Source organism: Marmota monax, unplaced genomic scaffold (assembly GCF_021218885.2).
Source record: "Marmota monax isolate L192 unplaced genomic scaffold, Marmota_monax_Labrador192_F-V1.1 WCK01_AAM20220418_F8-fsc00136, whole genome shotgun sequence".
NCBI classification, from domain to species: Eukaryota; Metazoa; Chordata; class Mammalia; order Rodentia; family Sciuridae; genus Marmota; species Marmota monax.
In genome coordinates, this window is record NW_026693905.1 from 1,866,356 (window position 1) to 1,885,279 (window position 18,924).

At 35.7% G+C, this 18,924-nt stretch overlaps 1 protein-coding gene across 1 annotated transcript; it reads right to left on the reverse strand.

Annotated features, from left to right (window-relative positions):
* Nucleotides 1–18,311: 18,311 nt before the first annotated feature.
* LOC124105678 (ubiquitin-like) lies at nt 18,312–18,545 on the reverse strand. Its single transcript, XM_046462932.1, has one exon. It carries the CDS (start codon nt 18,543–18,545, stop codon nt 18,312–18,314), a length of 234 nt encoding a protein of 77 aa, XP_046318888.1.
* Nucleotides 18,546–18,924: the final 379 nt, after the last annotated feature.

The following is an 18,924-nucleotide window of genomic DNA, read 5'->3' on the forward strand; positions in this document are numbered from 1 at the left end:
GGTAGTAGAGAGCAAGCATTCAGTTCATGCCATGCCATGAGTGGCAGGAGACTGCAATGGCAGCTACAGACTGAGAGATATTCAAATACCTCACTTCTTGAGAGTGGATGCATCAGACTGTTTTTGCATAAGATAAATCCTAGAATCCTTAAATGATCCCAAGTAGAAATAAGAGGCTACTGTCTTTACTCTTGATCTGATGAACAAAGTCTCAACCTGGTACATACTACATGTACATAAAAACACATGACACTGCTTGCCTCTTGAGCATCAAACAGCTCTCAGGCCCCACAGAAATCAGTGGAATTAGCAGATAGATATGGTGAAGAAGTCGGTTATGTTGAAGGCAAATATTCATTGCTTCTAGTACATACCAGGCATGTCCAACTCTTAGTCCCTACTCACTCAGATCCCTGATTGAATTCTTATAATATCCTGTAGGAGATGACATGATCTGCATTCGTATGGATGCCAGTCTGTTTAGCTAGGGTAATGTGGAAATAATTAGCAGAGAGTTGACTAATTGGAGGAGAAAGTTTGATGGTATAAATTGCTAGTATATTAAAATCTTGATAGGTAAATGCATTCAGGGCATCTTCTTTCCTAGCACTATTGGGAAATTTTGGCAAAGTCTTTCTCTTTAATGTTCATGTTTCTATATTTTACCAACTTTATAGTTCATTATCACTGCAAATAATTCAGAAGTTTGAAAAATTAAGCATGCTTTTTAAGATTACCTTGGACATCATGACTAAACTTGGGGTATTGTGTGGTATAAGCAATGCATTTTCATTTTATCTATTAGGCAATTAAATATAGAAAGGATCCTATTGACTGATGCTACTTCAACTTTTTTTTAGGATTTTTCCTTACTCTTCCACCTAATTAGTTTCCTTTATCTGGTCAGAAGTTATTTTAAGGAGTCATATCCCAGTGGTTATATGTATGGTCCAGCAACTAATGGGAAATTAGAAGTCTGGAAAAGGAGCTGATTTCTCAGGGCAAGTTTGATTTTATGTATATTGAGATTGAGATTCTGATAGGCCAGGCAAGTAGAGTTGTCTGGTAGGATAAGTAGATAACTCTAGTTATTGCTGAGGTGTGTGCCATTAGGAGACACTCACGAAGGACCTTGAGTTGAAGATGGCCTGACACAAGGCAGCTGAGGACATAGTTGAGAAGAGCAGAAGGGGTGTCTTGGGGAGTGTGAAGGTGACACTCAGGCGGCACTGATTTCCTCTCCCAGTTGACTTCTGTTCTAACTCACTAGCCAAATTTCTGCAAGCACAGCATCACCAGGAAAATGAAACCCGACAACCTTCATACTAAACACTTACTCTTTCTGGTAAATCAATCAGGCCACATGTCATGGTTTCTGCCCAGGAGGAGCAATAATCTCAGTCAGAGAACAGTTCAGAGCTTGTTAGAGCAACACTGTCACCTCGTTTTCAGAACAATTTTGTTTCCATATGACAAAATCCATGACCAAAAATGATAAAGCCAGCTTGTCTCATCCAAACTAGCGGAGAAGGCCCTATTGAGGATTGAGAAGAAAGTACATCCCTTGTGGGGAGAGCCCCGTCAATGCAGGTTCATTTTTAAGAACTATGATATAATTTGATACTTCCCATAGCACTAAATTAAAATTAAATTAAAATGCACAGTTCAATTATTAAGTTGCACACAAGCACAAACTGCACACATACAGTTTATCATCCAGTCTTGGGAATGATTCTTACCAAAGGGATCTGTCAATAAAAGAGGACCTCCGAAGGATTCCCAGGTGAACAGTTCCCTTCCTAGATCATGAAAACTAAGGAGAGACTGCAAGTGTTGTAGTTTTCCTCAGAAAGCCTTTAAAATACCCCCTCTGTGTGTCACACTTCATGGTTGATAGAGGCCCTAACTATTTCATAACCTGAGGTAAACCTCATGGCCCACATCAGGATTACTATCACCAAACTAAGACTTCTCATATAGGTTTTGTTTGTGTTTTAAAGTATATCCTAAGCCCCAGGAGTGAGCTGGGAAAATACTCCTACTCTTGCATACCTTCCTAAGACAGAAGAAAAGACGGTTTTCCTGGATCCCTCTATATTAAATATTTCTTTGCTTACATTCTCTCAGGTCCAACTCTTATTCTACATGATCTTAAATATATCCATGTTCTTCCCTTGCCAAATATATTTTCTTTGATCTTCTCAGTCAGATTGTAAGTTTTTAAGAAATAACAGAATGAAGAATTTGTTTTCTTAATAGACTGTATAGATTCTAGCTAAGTACTAAGTCCGTAGATGTCCAATAAAAGATTAAAAGTAATCAAGTTCAGAGGACATAAATTCAATTTATTTACATTCAAATTATTATATTTTATGCCAATAATTAGCCTGAAAGACAGTCACTTTATTATTAGAATCACACATATATACTTATTTACTAACACATTAGGCATTCCCTCTGTGTGTTTATAAAACAGTGACAATAACAAAAACCCAAAATTGTTGTGGATTTCATTGGCTTGTGGAAATACAAATACAGAAAAGCAAATATTATGGACCACTGATTAAGTAACTAAAGCAAATGTTTAAAAAAGGAAATGATAAATAAATTATTTTCTGTAAATATACTACTTGATTTGCATATATGTCAACTAAGAATTTTTTCAATTAAGAACCTAATCATGCTATCTAATCCATTTTAAAGTCAGTATTTCCTGACACCTGCCAAGTAACTTGTTTACTGTAAATTGAAACAAAATAACAAATAACTAGACTTCAATATAATTCCAAAGTTTATTATCTGGTAGGAGAAGCAAAATATAAAAGTTGATGTTTTCAAACTTACTACCCTGAACTCTAATAAGATTCATCTCAAGATGATTCTTCAAAAACGACTCTAACACATGGAAAATTAGAGGTTTTTTTTTAAAAATCGATATCAAATCAAAATTCAGTATCAAAATCCATCAGTATTTAGGATAGGCATCTGCATTATTTATCATCAAATCTCTAATGAAGGCAAAAGACAGCACTTATAATTATTATCTAAAATGTGAATTTGCTTTTGGAATTTTGTCAGAGTACATTTTCTTGGAAATCTTCTTTTCCTCTGAAAATCCTGTTCCCTTTAATAACTTCAGATGAAGCCAGGAGCAGGTTAAGGAAGATTGAGAGTTGTTTGCTTTTAACTCACAGGTTACTCAAGTCAGGAGTGAAAGCATGAATTGATTCAACAAAGCCTTTATTACAGCTCCTTTGTACAAATATGAGTTTTCACATGCTATGAAATTTGATATTCTATTTTCAACCTGCCAGGTCCAGGTTTCTGCCTAACTGTGAAGAGAAGCTAGGTCACTTAATTTATGGATAATACTGATGTCGAGGCAGAATGATAGTCAGACTTTGCAGATGGAGGATATGCTGTTATAGATTTTTAAGAGATTTCTTCTAATTTATGATATTATAAGAATTAGTGCCCTGTGTGGTGGCACACATCTGTAATCCTAGCTACTTGGGAGACTGAGGCAAGAGAATTGCAAGTTCAAGGCTAGCCTGGGCAATTTAGTGAAACCCTGTCTCAAAATAAAATTTAAAAGGGCTGGGTGTATACTTCAGTGACAGAGCACTTGCCTACCACGGTGTGGGCTCCTGGGTTGAATCCCCAGTACTGAAAAGCAAAAAACAAAACAACAAACAAAACAAAAGGAAGGAAAAGAAAACAGAACTAGTCTCTCATTACAAAACAATGCAGAATCTATCCCTTTGTACCCATGGTTTCTATATCGAAAATTCAACAAACCAAGGTATGTATATATATATTTAAGTTGTGCTTGAGCCAGGTGTGTGGTGCACACTTGTAATCCCTTTGACTCTGAAGACTGAAGAAGGAAGATCCAAAGTCTGAGGCCAGCCTCAGCGACTTATCAAGATGTTGTCTAAAATAAAAAGGGCTAGGAATGTAGCTCAGAGGTACAGTGCCCTGGGTTCAGTCTCCTGTACCCCCTCCAAAAAAAGTAGGAACATTGTAGTGAACATGTTCCTTGTCATTATTTCATAAACAATGTAGCAGAACAAATACTTATTTAGCATTTACATTGTTTTAAGTGTTATAAGTAATGTAAGCATGACTTAAAGCATATGGGATAATGTGCACAGGTTATATTCAAATGTTATACCATCTTATATCTGAGACTTAAGCATTCATCAGATTTAGTATCTGTAGAAAGGAGGGTCCTGAAATCAGTACCCTCAGACAAAAGGGATGACTATACTCTTACAACTCCATACTACTCAACACGCTACATTTTGTATTTATAGAATTTACTTAATCAACCTACAAATCCTATTCAAAGTCTGGTTCGTTTACTTTTGTTAATTTTTCCTCAGATACCTTCTTTCCCTTCCATCTGCATCTGAAACACAGGCAAAACTAATTAATCCCTCTATTTGGCTCATATGGTGCTCTGTTAACTACCAATCTACTCTGTGTGCTACTGTTAGTTTTTTTTTATACATTTCAGACATCATGTGGTATTTATCGGCTTATTTTACTGAACAAAATAATATTATCCAGGTTCATCTTTATTTTTTTCAAATGAGAGGATTTCCTTCTTTTAAAATTCTGGAGAGCATTCCCCTGGTTATGTGTGCCACATTTTCTTTATCCATTTGCTATGGTTTGAATGTGTCCCTCATGCAAGCAGGTGTTGCTAACTTAATTCCCAATGCAACAATATTGGAAGATGGAAGTCTAAGACTTCTTTGTACTTGCCTGTGTTATGACTAATCACATTGTAGATGTGTTACTTATTTATGTAGTTGCCTCCTGAGTGGGATTGTGGATTCCACCAAAATGGTGATCAGTTACTATTCATTTTTGTAACTGAACACAATACTTGGATAATAGGTTCTATTTATAGGGGAAAAAAACACAACTTAATAGTACACATGTGAATGAAGTAATGTAAATTACATGAATGAGTAAATGAATATAGGAATAGATGCATCAGGAATCTCTTCTGATTGTTTTTTTTCTCCTACCATTACAACTTTAAATCAAATTTGGGATATAATATTTATAAAATAAATTATATCCAGTTAAATCGAGCAATTTAAGACATCTTTTCATATGCCTAAAACCAACACCACAATCAAGATGCAGAGAATGTCCATCAGATCCCAAATTTTCTTAACCCCTTTTGGATCCCACTCTCCCTCCAGTTGCCTTTAACAACTATTAACCTGCTTCCCATCATAGTATATTGGTTTGTATTTTTAAAATAATCTTAGATAAATGAAGTCATTCAATATATGCTCTTTTTTGTTTAGATTTTTAACTCATGATGATTTTGTGTCTCAACCATATTGTTGCTTATATCAATAGATCATTCTTGTTGAGTCATATTCCACTGGGTAAATATCCCATATTTTGTTAATGCCTCTGTTGAAAGATTTCAATTAATTTCACTTGTCACCAATTATGAGCAAAACTCCCAAGGACTTTCACACATAAATCTCTGAACTTATGATGTCTAAGAATGTTGAATATCTTTTTAGGTGCTGATTGGCTAGTCAAACATTGACAATTCATATTTTTTATAGCTTCGATTTTTGTTTTCCTTTATGCTTCATGCTTGTGTGTGTGTGTGTGTGTGTATGTGTGTGTGTGTGTGCACTCGGTGTTCTATCTAAAGGGAGGAAAATTTTTTCAATGCAGGCTCCTAAAGATTTTCTTCTATTTTTTATTTTTCATATTTAGATCTCTGATCCATTTAATTTTTGTTTGAAATGTGAGGTGTAAGGATCAAGCTTTTTTTGTTTTGTTTTGTTTTTAGCTTTTCTGTACAAGTGCTCTAGTTTATTGAAAACTCTTGAATTTTCCCATTAAATAGCTTTGATGCCTTTATTTAAAATTAAATGACCATGCAGCCATCTTCACTGCAGCATTATTCACAATCATCAAGATATACAATCTACCTAAATGTCTATCAGTGGATTAATGTTGTCTTAGTCCCTTTTATGCTGCCATAACAGAATATCACAGGTTGGATAATTTATTGGCTCCTGGTTCTGGAGGCTCCGAAGTCTAAGACTGAAGGCCTGGCATCTGTCAAGGGCCTTCTTGCACACTGTCTCCTGGTATGAGGGCAGAAAGAAAGCACGAGAGAGCAAGAGATCAAACTGGAAGTCTCAGCCCTTTCTCAAAAATAAATAAATAAATAATGGGCGTTAATTCATTAATGAGTGAGGTGACTTCACGCTTAAATGACTCCTATTAGGCTCTGTCCTCCAACATTGTCGTATTGGGAATTAAGTTAGCAATACCTGCTTGCATGAGGGACACATTTCAAACCATAGCAAATGGATAAAGAAAATGTGGCACACATAACCAGGAGAATGTTCTCCAGAATTTTAAAAGAAGGAAATCCTCTCATTTGAAAAAATAAAGATGAACCTGGATAATATTATTTTGTTAAGTAAAATAAGCTGATGAATACCACATGATGTCAAGTACAAATGAAATGTATAAAAAAATCTAACAGTAGCACAGAGTAGATTGGTAGTTAACAGAGTTTGGGGAGTGATGAGCAATGGGGAGACAATGGCAAAAGGAAGCAAAATTATGGTTAGATAGGAACACTGAGCTCAAGAGCTCTGTTGTATGTCATGGTGACTGTGGTTAATGACAATATATTATATTCTTGAAAATTACTAACAGAGTAGTTTTCCTTGATAGAATATAACTGCACACCTTTATGGGGTGCAGTGTGATGTTATAAAAAACTTATACCTTGTATATTGATCAACTCAGGATACCTAGGTTTTCCATAATCTCAAACATTTATCATTTCTTTGTGATGAGAACATTCAATATCTTCTCTTTTAGCTATTTTTAATTATCTGATGCGATATTGCTGAAAATGATTACCATTCTGTGTAATAGAACACCAGGACTTTCTCCTCCCACTTGGCTGAGACTTAGCCTGTTAACCAATGTCTCTCCATCTCCCCCTCTACCTTTCCTGGCCTCTGGTAACTTCTATTCCTTCTGGAACTTAGCTTTTTTGGATTCCACATATGACTAAAGTTATGCAATATTTGTCTTTTTGTGTTATTTCACTTAATATTATGAAATCAAGGTCTGTCCATTATCACCAGAAATGACAGAATTTCATGTCTTTTTTGTGGTTGAGTAGTATCTTATTACTTATATATAACCCATATTTTAAAATCCATTCATTTTTTGATGGACACCTAGGTTGATTTGATATCATGACTTTTGTAAGTAATGCTGCCTTAGACATGGAAATGAAGGTATCTCTTTGATATACTAATTCGTTTCCTTTGGATATTTACCCAGTAGCATGATTACCAGTTCACATGGCAGTTCTATGTCTAGTTTTTGGAGGAACCTCCATTTTGTCATCATGATTGTACTAATTCACATTCCCACCCACAGTGTATGAGTTCCTTTTTCTCCGCATCCTCACCAGCATTTCTCATTTTTTGTCTTTTTGATCATAGCCATCCTAACTAGGGGGGGGTAAGATGATATCTCATTGTGTTTTAATTGGCATTTCCCAGATAACTAGTGCTGTTTTGCATTCTTCTGAATATTTGTTGGTCCTTTGCTTATTTTCTTTTGAGAAATGTCTATTTAGATCATTTGTCCATTTAAAAATCAGATTATTATTATTATTATTATTATTATTATTATTATCACTGCTATTGCAGTTGTTTGAGTTCCATGTATATTTTGAATATTAATCCCTTGTTGGATAATTTGCAAGTGTTTTTTTTTTCCAATTCTGTAGATTGCCTCTTCACTCTGCTGATTACTTCCTTTGTAACAGTTCTTATCATTACAAAAATAAATGTTGAGTTCTTATCATTAGAAAAATATTAGCTTGATTTAGCCACTACACAATGTATATGTACATCAAAACATCATGTTATACATCATAAATATATACAGTTTTATCAGTTTGAATAGTGCATTAAAAACTAATGAAATCAAATGACAATGTATATATATGGTTCTGTTTCTGGATTTTTCTATCCCTTTCTCAGTAAGTCTACTTTTTGCTGCTACTACATTGTTGATACAGCTTTATCATAAAATCTTAAAATCAAGTAGGCAATTCTTTTACTTTAGTTCTTTTTAAAAATTGCTTTAGCAATTCTGAGTCATTTGCATTTCGATATAACTTTTAGAATCAGCTTGTCAGTTTTGACAAAAATGCTTTCGGAAATTTTTATCACAATTGCATTGAATCTCTAGATCAATTTGGAGCTAGGATACTCCTTTAAAATGCTTCTAAAAAGAGTAACAACAAATTACTAGTATTATAGTGATGGTGAGAGTAAGTCAGACTTAGCAATAAAAGTAAAACAAGATCTAACGTGGATTTCAACTGCTTCTATGTCTTCAGAATTTTGCTTGGAGATAACCTCAAATAAACCTTGAATAAAAATTTCCTGTAAGGAAACAACAAAAAACTTACCTATACCTAATATCCCAGTTTATAATGAAGTACATTTTCTAAACCTTCCCCTCCTCTACCCTTCCCCACCCTAAAGAAAGAAAAACACAAAGGATATTTATTTGGCACACCATGCTTATACTGGTTTTAAAAACTATTCTTCCAATGTGCAAGTAGCCCAGCATTTAGAAGTTCAGGTTACTAGGTACTGGGGAAGTACCTTCCACTCAGAACCTCATCCTTTCTGCAAACTTCAGCACCTACTGATGAGCAGAAGGAAGTGTTTTCTTGATTTAGATAGCAACACATCAGAAGAGTTAAAACTACTTTCAAAACTACTTCACTTGGAAAGATATTTTGCTGTAAAAGAAGTTTTCAGAAAGCCTCAGAGGGCAAATGCAGAGAACTGTAACTACTTGAAATTTTTCTTTGACCTTTAAAGAGCTAATATTTTCCTTCATCTGCTTTTGCAAATCTCAAGAGTTATTTTTGTTAATTTTCTGGTCTTCAGTATGTTCCCATGGACACTTTTTACTTAGAACTGAACTTTGTAACACTTAGCATGCATTGAAAGTAGAGCAGTGCTACTCAACAGTATTATGAATAGAATAAACCAGCACATGTCATGGACTCGAGATAATTGCGGAATGAAAAAGTACTTTTCCAATTAATCAAGCATGCAAGATATTACACTCTATGCCTAAAGCCTGGGTTTCTCTCTCTCTCTCTCTCTCTCTCTCTCTCTCTCTTATGGTTTACTCATTTCATTCTGTGCTATTGGGGACATTCTTTTTGGCTTAGCAAGTGTTCTTGGTTTTCATCCCCAAGATGAAGGATGTGTTACTTGTAACGGCTCCAACTCTCACTGGAGGACGAGAGCTGTGCAAACACTGTCTCTCAGGATTGACTTAGATTCCTTACTCACAATTCAGAATTTTTTTTCAATCATGTAGTCCCACTATTTTCTGTTTTAGATATAGTTCAAAGGTAATTCATTCATTCAAGAAAATATTTTCTAGGATATGGAAGGGACATAGATTTGGATGCTTAGAAAGCTTTGGTTTGGTTTTTATGCATTTGTTTGATTCTTATGCAGTTTTCATCCTTGGATTCAAAAGCTAAGAGAGAATCTAAGATCAACTCTCTTCTTCAATCACTACCAAATTATTTAAGTCAATCTAAACTTGGAACAAAACAATGGAATTTTTGTCACAATTTCTAGTATTTCAAATCCTTTTGTTTTTTTCTTTTTCATACCTGGGATTAACCAGCCTTTAATAAATAAGCCACTTTGCCAATTCTTTTTAATTTTTTATTTTGAGACAAGATGTCACTAAGTTGCTCAGGAACTCACTAAATAGCTGAGGCTGGCTTTGAACTTGCTATCATTCTGCATCAGCCTACTGAGTCACTGGGATTACAAACGTGAGCCACCACACCCAGCTATTCCTTCAAATTCTTTTTTTTTTTTTTAAAGGAGAGAGAGAAAATCTTTTCTTTTCTCTCTCTCTCTCTCTCTCTCTCTCTCTCTCTCTCTCTCTCTCTGTAGATGGACACAACACAACGCCTTTATTTATTTTTATGCGGTTCTGAGAATCGAACCTGGGTCCCACCCTTGCTAGGCAAGCGCTCTACCGCTGAGCCACAATCCCAGCCCCCTTCAAATTCTTATATCAATCACCCCACCCCCCCAATCCCAGCCTGCTCTCAGGGACATAAATTACATATATATGTGACACACAAACATAGAGTGGTAGGATGGAGGACAGAGAGGGGGAGAGGGAAGGGGAGGGGAGAGGAGGTAAGAAGGGAGAGGGGAAGGAAAAGTCAGAAAGGGGTGGGGAAAAAGGGAGAGAGGTGGTTGATTTACTTTATTACTCCTTTTCATTAGAAATCCAGCTACTTTTTTTCTTTCAAATTTGCTAATTCATGCTAATTTATATATTCATTAATATACCAAAATTACTTGGTATCCAGTGCATGTCTTTTTCTAATACTAGCATGTGGGGATACCAGGACATGAAAGGATCAACAACTATAGCTCTTGGCCTCTCTGGGCCCTGTCTTCCCACAGTGTGTATGCTCTTACAGCTCTTACAGCTAGGACTGTGGTTATCATCTCACATGCACCATAGGGAAGGAAGACACCTGTCCTGGCTGAGTGTCCCCCAGGTGCTCTGCTAGGCGGGTTTTACATGTGAGTCAGCATTTCCCCATAGTATGTGCACCCTGGGGCACACAGGTAGCTATAGGTAGGTGATCACATCAATGATTGTCTAGACTATGAGCAAAAATAATGTTACTGATAATTACACCAAGATGACAGAAATAAGCTTTCCAGACAACTGAAAAAATGTGACCGCCCTGATGTTCGGCAATGCGTATTGATCTTTGTGATATTTTCTGTTATATTAAGTGATAATTTTTATAAGTTACAAAGTTTTGAAATATGTTTAAGGAACACAGTAAGAATAAATAATATACTTGGTGTTAGCTGGCCTCAATACAAATTGTGAAAATAAGAAAAACTAAGATGTGAGAAATGTTTCATTAATTAAAACAAATCAGTGGGAGATAATGTCTTTTTTTAATTAATGAGGAGAGTGAAGCTGGAGAAGAAAATTTTCCCAGTATTATGAATAACAAGTAAGTGAACAGGTATTTAAACCCCTTACTCCATAACTCAAAAATCCATGTTTCCTGAATGATTCGGGAGGCTGAGGCAGGAGGATCATAAGTCCAAAGCCAGCCTCCTCAACTTAGCAAGGCCCTATCTCAAAATACAAAATAAAAAGGGGTAGGGTTGTAGTTCAGTGGTTAAGCACCCCTGGGTTCAATCCCTGGTATCAAAAGAAAGAAACAAAAAAACCTAAAAAAAAATTCCATATTTCTTTCCTAATGGGATATCTGATTATTAATTTTATCTTGTTCAGAGTCTAATGTTTTCCCTCTTCTTCTTAAATTGAGAAGAGGTGAAAATTTTTCTGGTCCAGTTTAAGGTAAACTGTGTAGTTTCATGCAGCTTAAAGTCTGGGATTGTATTGCCTAGGATCCTGTGGAATCTACCAGCTCTCCTAGGTCCTTCAACATTATTAAAGCCTCCTCCAGTCTTCTCAGGTCTCTAATTCCAGATAGAGAAAATGCTTCCTCTCTGGCCTTTGAACAGGCTCATTTGGGGCCTTACATTATTTTGCTCACTCTTTCTGTATCCATTGAGGAGTGGGTTTTACATGTGAGTCAGTGTCTCCCCATAGTATGTGCAATAGCCAAAATGTTTACCCCCACCCCTTCATGTGACTTAATCCCTAATGGTGTATTACTTGGAAAGGGAAGCTTTTGGTATTCATGGGGGCAGAGCTTCCCATAAATGGGATTAGAACTTTGATAAAAGAGACCCCAGAGAACTATTGTCCCTTCTGCCCATGTCAGAACAAAATGAACAGATAGCGATATAGCAGTGTAGGAACCAGGAAGTGGGTTTTCACCTGACTCTGAATCTGCCACTGCCTTGACCTTGAACTTTCCAGCAGCTGGAGCTATGAGAAATAAATATTTGCAATAAGTATTGGAATTTATAAGCCACCCTGACTATGGAATAACAAGAATATTTTTACAGCAGCCTTAACAGACTAGGACAAAGGGTATTTCTCTAATGTACACATTTGTCCAGAGCAAAGGAAGGATTCAATGTTTAGAGCTGATTTAATCACTAGAAAAACCCCACCTTTACCACACTCAAGTTAAACCTTTATTCTCCAATCTTGGTGATCAAATGTATTTCATTTCACTTGAAAACAATTTTTTGAATGCTTTCATAGCCCGGAACTCTTCTAAACCTTGGGAAGCTCAATAAACAAACCAATAAAAATATATATGGCAAGCTAGTGAGAAACAAAGTCAACCAGTGAAAAATATTAGATCACAAAGCCCATAAATATGAATGTATTTAATACATATGTACATATTTATATGTATATATTTAAATCCATATGTTGGATATTCATAAAATTTTCCTTTCTTAGGCAAAAAACATATAAATGTTGACTTTTTATTTCCCCACTCATTCCAGTGGATGAATTTGCACATACTTTGGGTCAGTGCATCCCAATTTGGAAAGTAATTTTAAGCAACTGTCTACAGAAAGCAAGTGGCCTCAATGGCTGATACCATCTTTCTTGAAAATCTGCTTGTTTTAATTCCATTCGACCATCACTATCCAAATTTTTCCTGTTTCAAAAATGAAACTGCCTATATTTCTGATTCCTACTGGAGTAACATGCTTTCTGAAACAAGTCACAACCGGTTAATAGTTCTGAGCTCTGAAAGCAAGGGACCTTTCCCAACTCAGGTTCATTGGTGAGGAACTCAGGTTATGAGATCAATAGGTAATTTTGAGGCAAAAGAGTTTTATGATTCAGTAACTACTTCTGGCTCTTTTCTGCCCATATAACATCCAATTTAGTACTTATCAAGCGTCTAATCCTTATATTTAATGGAAATAACTTTAATTTGCAGTAAATATAAAAAAATTTAAGCATAGGGAATATCATTCCTCTATGCCATTCATACTTCAAATTGAAATGAAAAATAGATGCATGAACAAATTTATTCACTGATAATCATTACTAGCTATTCTACAACAAATATTGTTGATCATCTTTTGGGTGTTAGCCACCCTATGAAGATCTTATGGACTTAACAAAGGACTCATCCAAGATCCCTGTCTTTTGAATAAAACTCTTTTATACTAGATAATTTGTTGAATTTAGCCTGTTTTCTCAACAATAGCAACATTTCTGATTTTCCACTGTTCCTTTGGCTAAACTTTTTGCTCCTGAGATTCTAAAGAGGCAATAACTACTTTTATTATTTTTTAGTTCATGGTCTATAAATACACCTGGTAATATGACTCACCAACCACTAGGCATCCCACACAATGAGACAGAATTGTTTTGGGCCACCAAAATCTGGTTTTGAGGGGGTGCTGTCTGTTTTCACAGCCTTGACTCCCTTCTCCTCACTGGAGTCTTTTCAAGACACCTCTGAGCAGCTTTGTGCAATGCAGTGAGATGTGGTTTTATGCAGAGCTTAGGGTAAGGTGTAGGGGTAGGGAGAAAAAAAAATCTTCCCTCTAGTAAATTGGCAGAAAAGCATTTCTAAAGGTTACACACCACCCACACATTCCTTTCAAATGATCAAAGACTTACAAGAGGTCATGGAAGGAGAGAAGAGAGGGAGCCTGGAGGAATTAGTTTTTAAGTTCTCTGTATTGCAATTCTTGCTGAATAAGGGACAAATTAGTACTTGTTAATCTTTTATTATATTTCTAGATTGAAGGATGCAAACATAAAATTGAATTAATAAACAGGTAGCTCTAAAATGTGCAGTATGCCAGTTTCCTATACCTCATCCCAAATCTGAAACAATTTTTGTTCATCAACTCTATTTTTTCTCTTTTCTTAATTTCTTTTTTCTTTTTTATTTATTTATTTATTTATTGAGTGGTTCTGGGAATTGAACCCAGGACTTTGTGCACACTATGCAAGCAGTCTACCACTGAGCTATTCTCCCAGACCCATCAAATCTTTTAAGTGTTTTTTTCATTATTATTATTATATTTTTTTAAGGTTTCATTTTCATGGTTGGTCGTCTTTACTTCCTAGTTTCAGTAGCATACACAAAACTTGTTATCTTGGTTTTTCTGGCCCATCCCAAAGGGGGAAGTACTCAACATTTAATAAGAGATCTGTTTGAACATGATTTCCTCATCCACTGGTATTTCTATACTTAAACCCAGTCTTTCCAATTGGCCTTAGGTTTGCATGGGTCTCTTGGGTCATTCTTTACAGCTTGGTTCTGGCTCTTGCTTTATTTTTATCAAATCGAGTGAAATGCTCTCTCGTCTATATTTTCTTAGTAATGTATACCTCTGTTAGAGCTTTAGTCAGAATGCACATTTTACCTGCTGGCCTCAGCCTGATATTGTAATCTCCTCAAGAGAAGGGGCTGTCTTGTATGACTTTTTATCCCTGTCTCCTAACAAACTGACAAGTAATGGATACTCAATAAATATTTGTTGAAAGAATTAAGACTTTTTAAAACTTTTTTAATTTGCAAAGCCCCAGGCATAAATCTGTGGGGTTTTCTCTTTCTTTCTTTATTTCTTTTTTTTTTTTTTTGACATGCCCTACCAGGTGCAAGTAGCTAGAGGGCAGAAATTTTTTGTTGTTTAATTCCTCTTTGCCATGTATTCCCCTACCTTCTTTCCTGGTTTTCCTGATGTCTTGGTCCACGCCCAAACAGAAGACTTCTATCACAATATGGAAAGAAAGATATAAGAAAACCTTTCAAAGGTACTTCAACTTTTCACTTAAAGGAAATTTTCCAGTAGGCTTTGGTTGACTCTAATAACTATTCTTTGAATGCTAAATGCATATGGTAACTTGCTCATTCCTAGTACTATATAAGTGATTCTCTAAGCAAGGCATTCCCTGTCATTGTTGTCCAGTAACCAGTTGTGTTCTGCTCTCCTTGTTGCTACTCTCTTTTGTCTTGTAATGTCTGAGCTACCCCCCACTCCAGCACTTTATTTGAATAAATGTCATGCCTTTTCTTAACCTTGGTCTCAAGGCATACTCTTGATTTGAAAAGGAATTTTACTTTTTAAAAAAATTTATTCTAATTAGTTATATATGATAGCAGAATGCATTTCAATTCATGTACACAAATGGAGCACAGCTTTTCATTTCTCTTATTGTACACAATGTAGAATTGCACCACGCGTGCAGTCATATATGTACCTAGGGTAATGATATTCATCTCAATCCACCATCGTTCCTGCCCCCATTACTCCTCCCCTTCCCTCTCTCCCCTTTGCCCAATCAAAGTGCATCCATTCTCCCTATGCTCCCTGACCCCATTATGGATTAGCCTCTACTTATCAGAGAACATTTGGCCTTTGATTTTTAGAGATTAGCTTACTTCGCTTAGCATGATATTCTCCAACTTCATCCATTTAACTGCAAATGCCATAATTTTATTCTCTTTTAATGCTGAGTAATATTCCATTGGGTGTATGTACCACAGTTTCTTGATCCATTCATCTGTTGAAGGGTATCTAGATTAGTTCCAGTTTAGCTATTGTGAATTGACTTCTGTGAACATTGATGTGGCTGTATGCCAATTTTAAGTCCTTTGAGTATAAACCGAAGAATGGGATAGCTGGGTCAAATGGTGGTTCCATTCTAAATTTTCTAAGAAATCTCCATACTGCTTTCCAAAGCATGTTGCACCAATTTGCAGTGCCACCAGTAATATATGAATGTAACTTTTTCTTCACATCCTCGCCAACATTTATTATTGCTTGTATTCTTGATAATTGCCATTCTGACTGGAGTGAGATGGAATCTTAGAGTAGTTGATTTGATTTCTCAATTATTAGAGAAGTTGAACATTTTTTTCATATATTTGTTGTTTAATTGTATGTCTTCTTCTGAGAATGTCTGTTCAGTTCCTTAGGTCATTTTTTGATTGGTTATATTTATTTATTTATTTTGGTGTTAAGTTTTTTTAGTTCTTTATATATCCTGGAGATTAGTGCTCTATCTGATGTGCATATAGTAAAGATGTTCTCCCACTCTGTAAGCGCTCTCTTCACATTATTGATTATTTCCTTTCCTGAGAAGAAGCTTTTTAGTTTGACTCCATCCTGTTTATTAATTCTTGATTTTATTTCTTGTGCTTTAGGAGTCTGGTTAAGGAAGTTAGTCCCTAATCTGACATGGTAAAGATTTGGGCCTGCTTTTTTTTTTCTATTATATGAAGGGTCTCTGGTCTAATTCTTAAACCCTTGATCCACTTTGAGTTGAGCTTTCTGCATGGTGAGAGACAGTGGTTTAATTTCATTTTGTTGAATATGGATTTCCAGTTTTCCCAGCACCATTTGTTGAAGAGGCTATCTTTTTGCCAATATTTGTTTTTGGCACCTTGTCTAGTGTGAGATAACTGTATTTATATGAGTTTGTCTCTGTGTCTTCTATTCTGTACCATTGGTCTACATGTCTATTTTGGTGCCAATACCATACCGTTTTTGTTACTATGGCTCTGTAGTATAGTATAAAGTCTGGTATAGTGATGCCTCCTGCTTCACTGTTATTGCTAAAGATTGCTTTGGCTATTCTGGGTCTCTTATTTTTCCAAATGAATTTCATGATTTTTTTTCTATTTCTATGATAACTGTTGTTGGGATTTTAATTGGAATTTCACTAAATCTGTATAATGCTTTTGGTATGTATGGCCATTTTGACAATATTAATTCTTCCTGTCCAAGAACATGGAAGACCTTTCCATCCCCTAAGGTCTTTTTCAATGTCTTCCTTTAGTGTTTGGTAGTTTTCATTGTGTAAGTTTTTTACCTCTTCTGTTAGATTGATTTTCAAGTTGTTTTTTTTTTTGGGGGGGGGTTTGGTTTTTTTTTTGGGGGGGATAGTTTTCCTAATTTCTCTTCTAAGTGTTTATCACTGATGTTTAGAAATGCATTTGATTTATGGGTGTTGATGTTATATCTTGCTACTTTGCTGAATTCATTTATTAATTCTAGAAGTTGTAAAGTATTACTTATGTCCACTTCTGGCCTGAGGTTTATAACACACTTTTGATTGAGGCCATGGCTTGCTTCCCAGAGCATGGCCTGGTTAGAATCCACCTATCTACCATAACTAATGTGGTACCCCTGAAAGATCATGACCACCTGAGCTTCATTTCTTCATCTGATGACTTTCAACACAGCCCATGTTGGACTGGACTAACTGAATTCCTGCTTTTTTTCCCCCTTCACTTTATCTCCTTAGAATTCAGAATTTAGTTTAAAATATTATAGAATATTATCTTTTCAAATATATTTAAAGTAGATAAAGAAACTACTGATTATTTTATTTATTATAGCATATTTTAAGGGTATGTGCTTATTTATTTGCTAGAACTATGTCTTTTTCTCTGTTTGCAAAGGAGAAAACTTACCTCTTCACTGGTACACAGGGAAGAGCTATGATTATGGCTGGGTCATACAGAGAATACCATGTTTCAGGCCTAACTATGTGACTCAGTTGCCCAGGATCCTTCCCTGAAATTTGGCCAACCAGAGCTAGAGGTAAAGACTCCCTATTTTCTCTGGTTGTAAGCTCCCAAGCTGTTAGAGTTGGCTGTCCACAGATGTCCCACACAGAGCCAGGATGAGAAACTAGAGCTTCCACTGGGAACAAGGCACGTACGTGGGAAAGAGAGAATCCAGAAGGCACTCCGTCATCCCTGAGCTATGTGCTCCCAAGTCTTTCTCTGGTTTCATAACAGAATTCTTTGAATTCACTTTTCTTATTCCTTTATGTTTGTTTTAATGTTCTTCTTCTTATTTTTGTATTTTTTTTAAAAAATTCTACCATTAGTATGTCTTAACTTGTAAAAAGGAAGAAAAAAATTATTGAACTTGTATTTTCCTAAATAAAACTTTTGGTATGGAGAGAAATGCTTATTTTGATAATTTAGAAAATAAAAAATAATGCATTTTATACTCAGTCTATACAAAATAATGAGCTGTATATTTATCTGGGGGCTTATTTTTAAGATTCATTTTATTTATTTATTTTTGTTTTAGATCCCAAGTTCTAAAACACCAAAGCTTTTTTTTTTTTTTCCTACCATGCAACAAAACTTTATTAACATTTTGGACAAGTTCAGCTATTACTGAAACTGGTAATTTCTAAACTTATATTGGAGCAAATGGCTATGTGCAGCATAATACTATCACTGCGCACCATAAATGCAGACAGAACAATTAACAGCCACCCTTCAGAGGAAGGACCAGGTGCAGGATGGACTCTTTCTGGATGTTGTAGTCAGAAAGAGTGGGGCCATCTTCCAGCAGCTTGCCTGCAAAGATGAGCCTCTGCTGGTCAGGAGGAATGCCTTCTTTATCCTGGATCTTAGCCTTCACATTCTCAATGGTGTCACTGAGCTCCATCTCCGGGGTGATAGTCTTGCCAGTCAGGGTCTTCATAAAGATCTGCATTTTGACTTTATTGAACGTGAAGAGGCCACCAAACACCAGTCACCCCGATCCAGCAGTAAAGCAGAACAGGGATACTCCACAAAGCCACTCGGGACTGAACCCAAAGCTTTTATATATAAAAGTTTATTTCCATCAGACAGGACCTATTCCTGCTTTGAAGAGGACTTGGTTCAAAACAAAACAAAATGTCAAAACAATAAACAAACATAAAACATTATCCCATTTATTTTCCTAAAAATTTCATGTGGGTATCACTTACTTTACATATTTCTTACACACGGAAACCCTTCCCCTACAAGGAGAGTTTCCAAAATGTCTTTCTGTCTCTGTAGACATTGCAAACACTAATCCTTATGGGTACTTATGAAATATCTTTAAC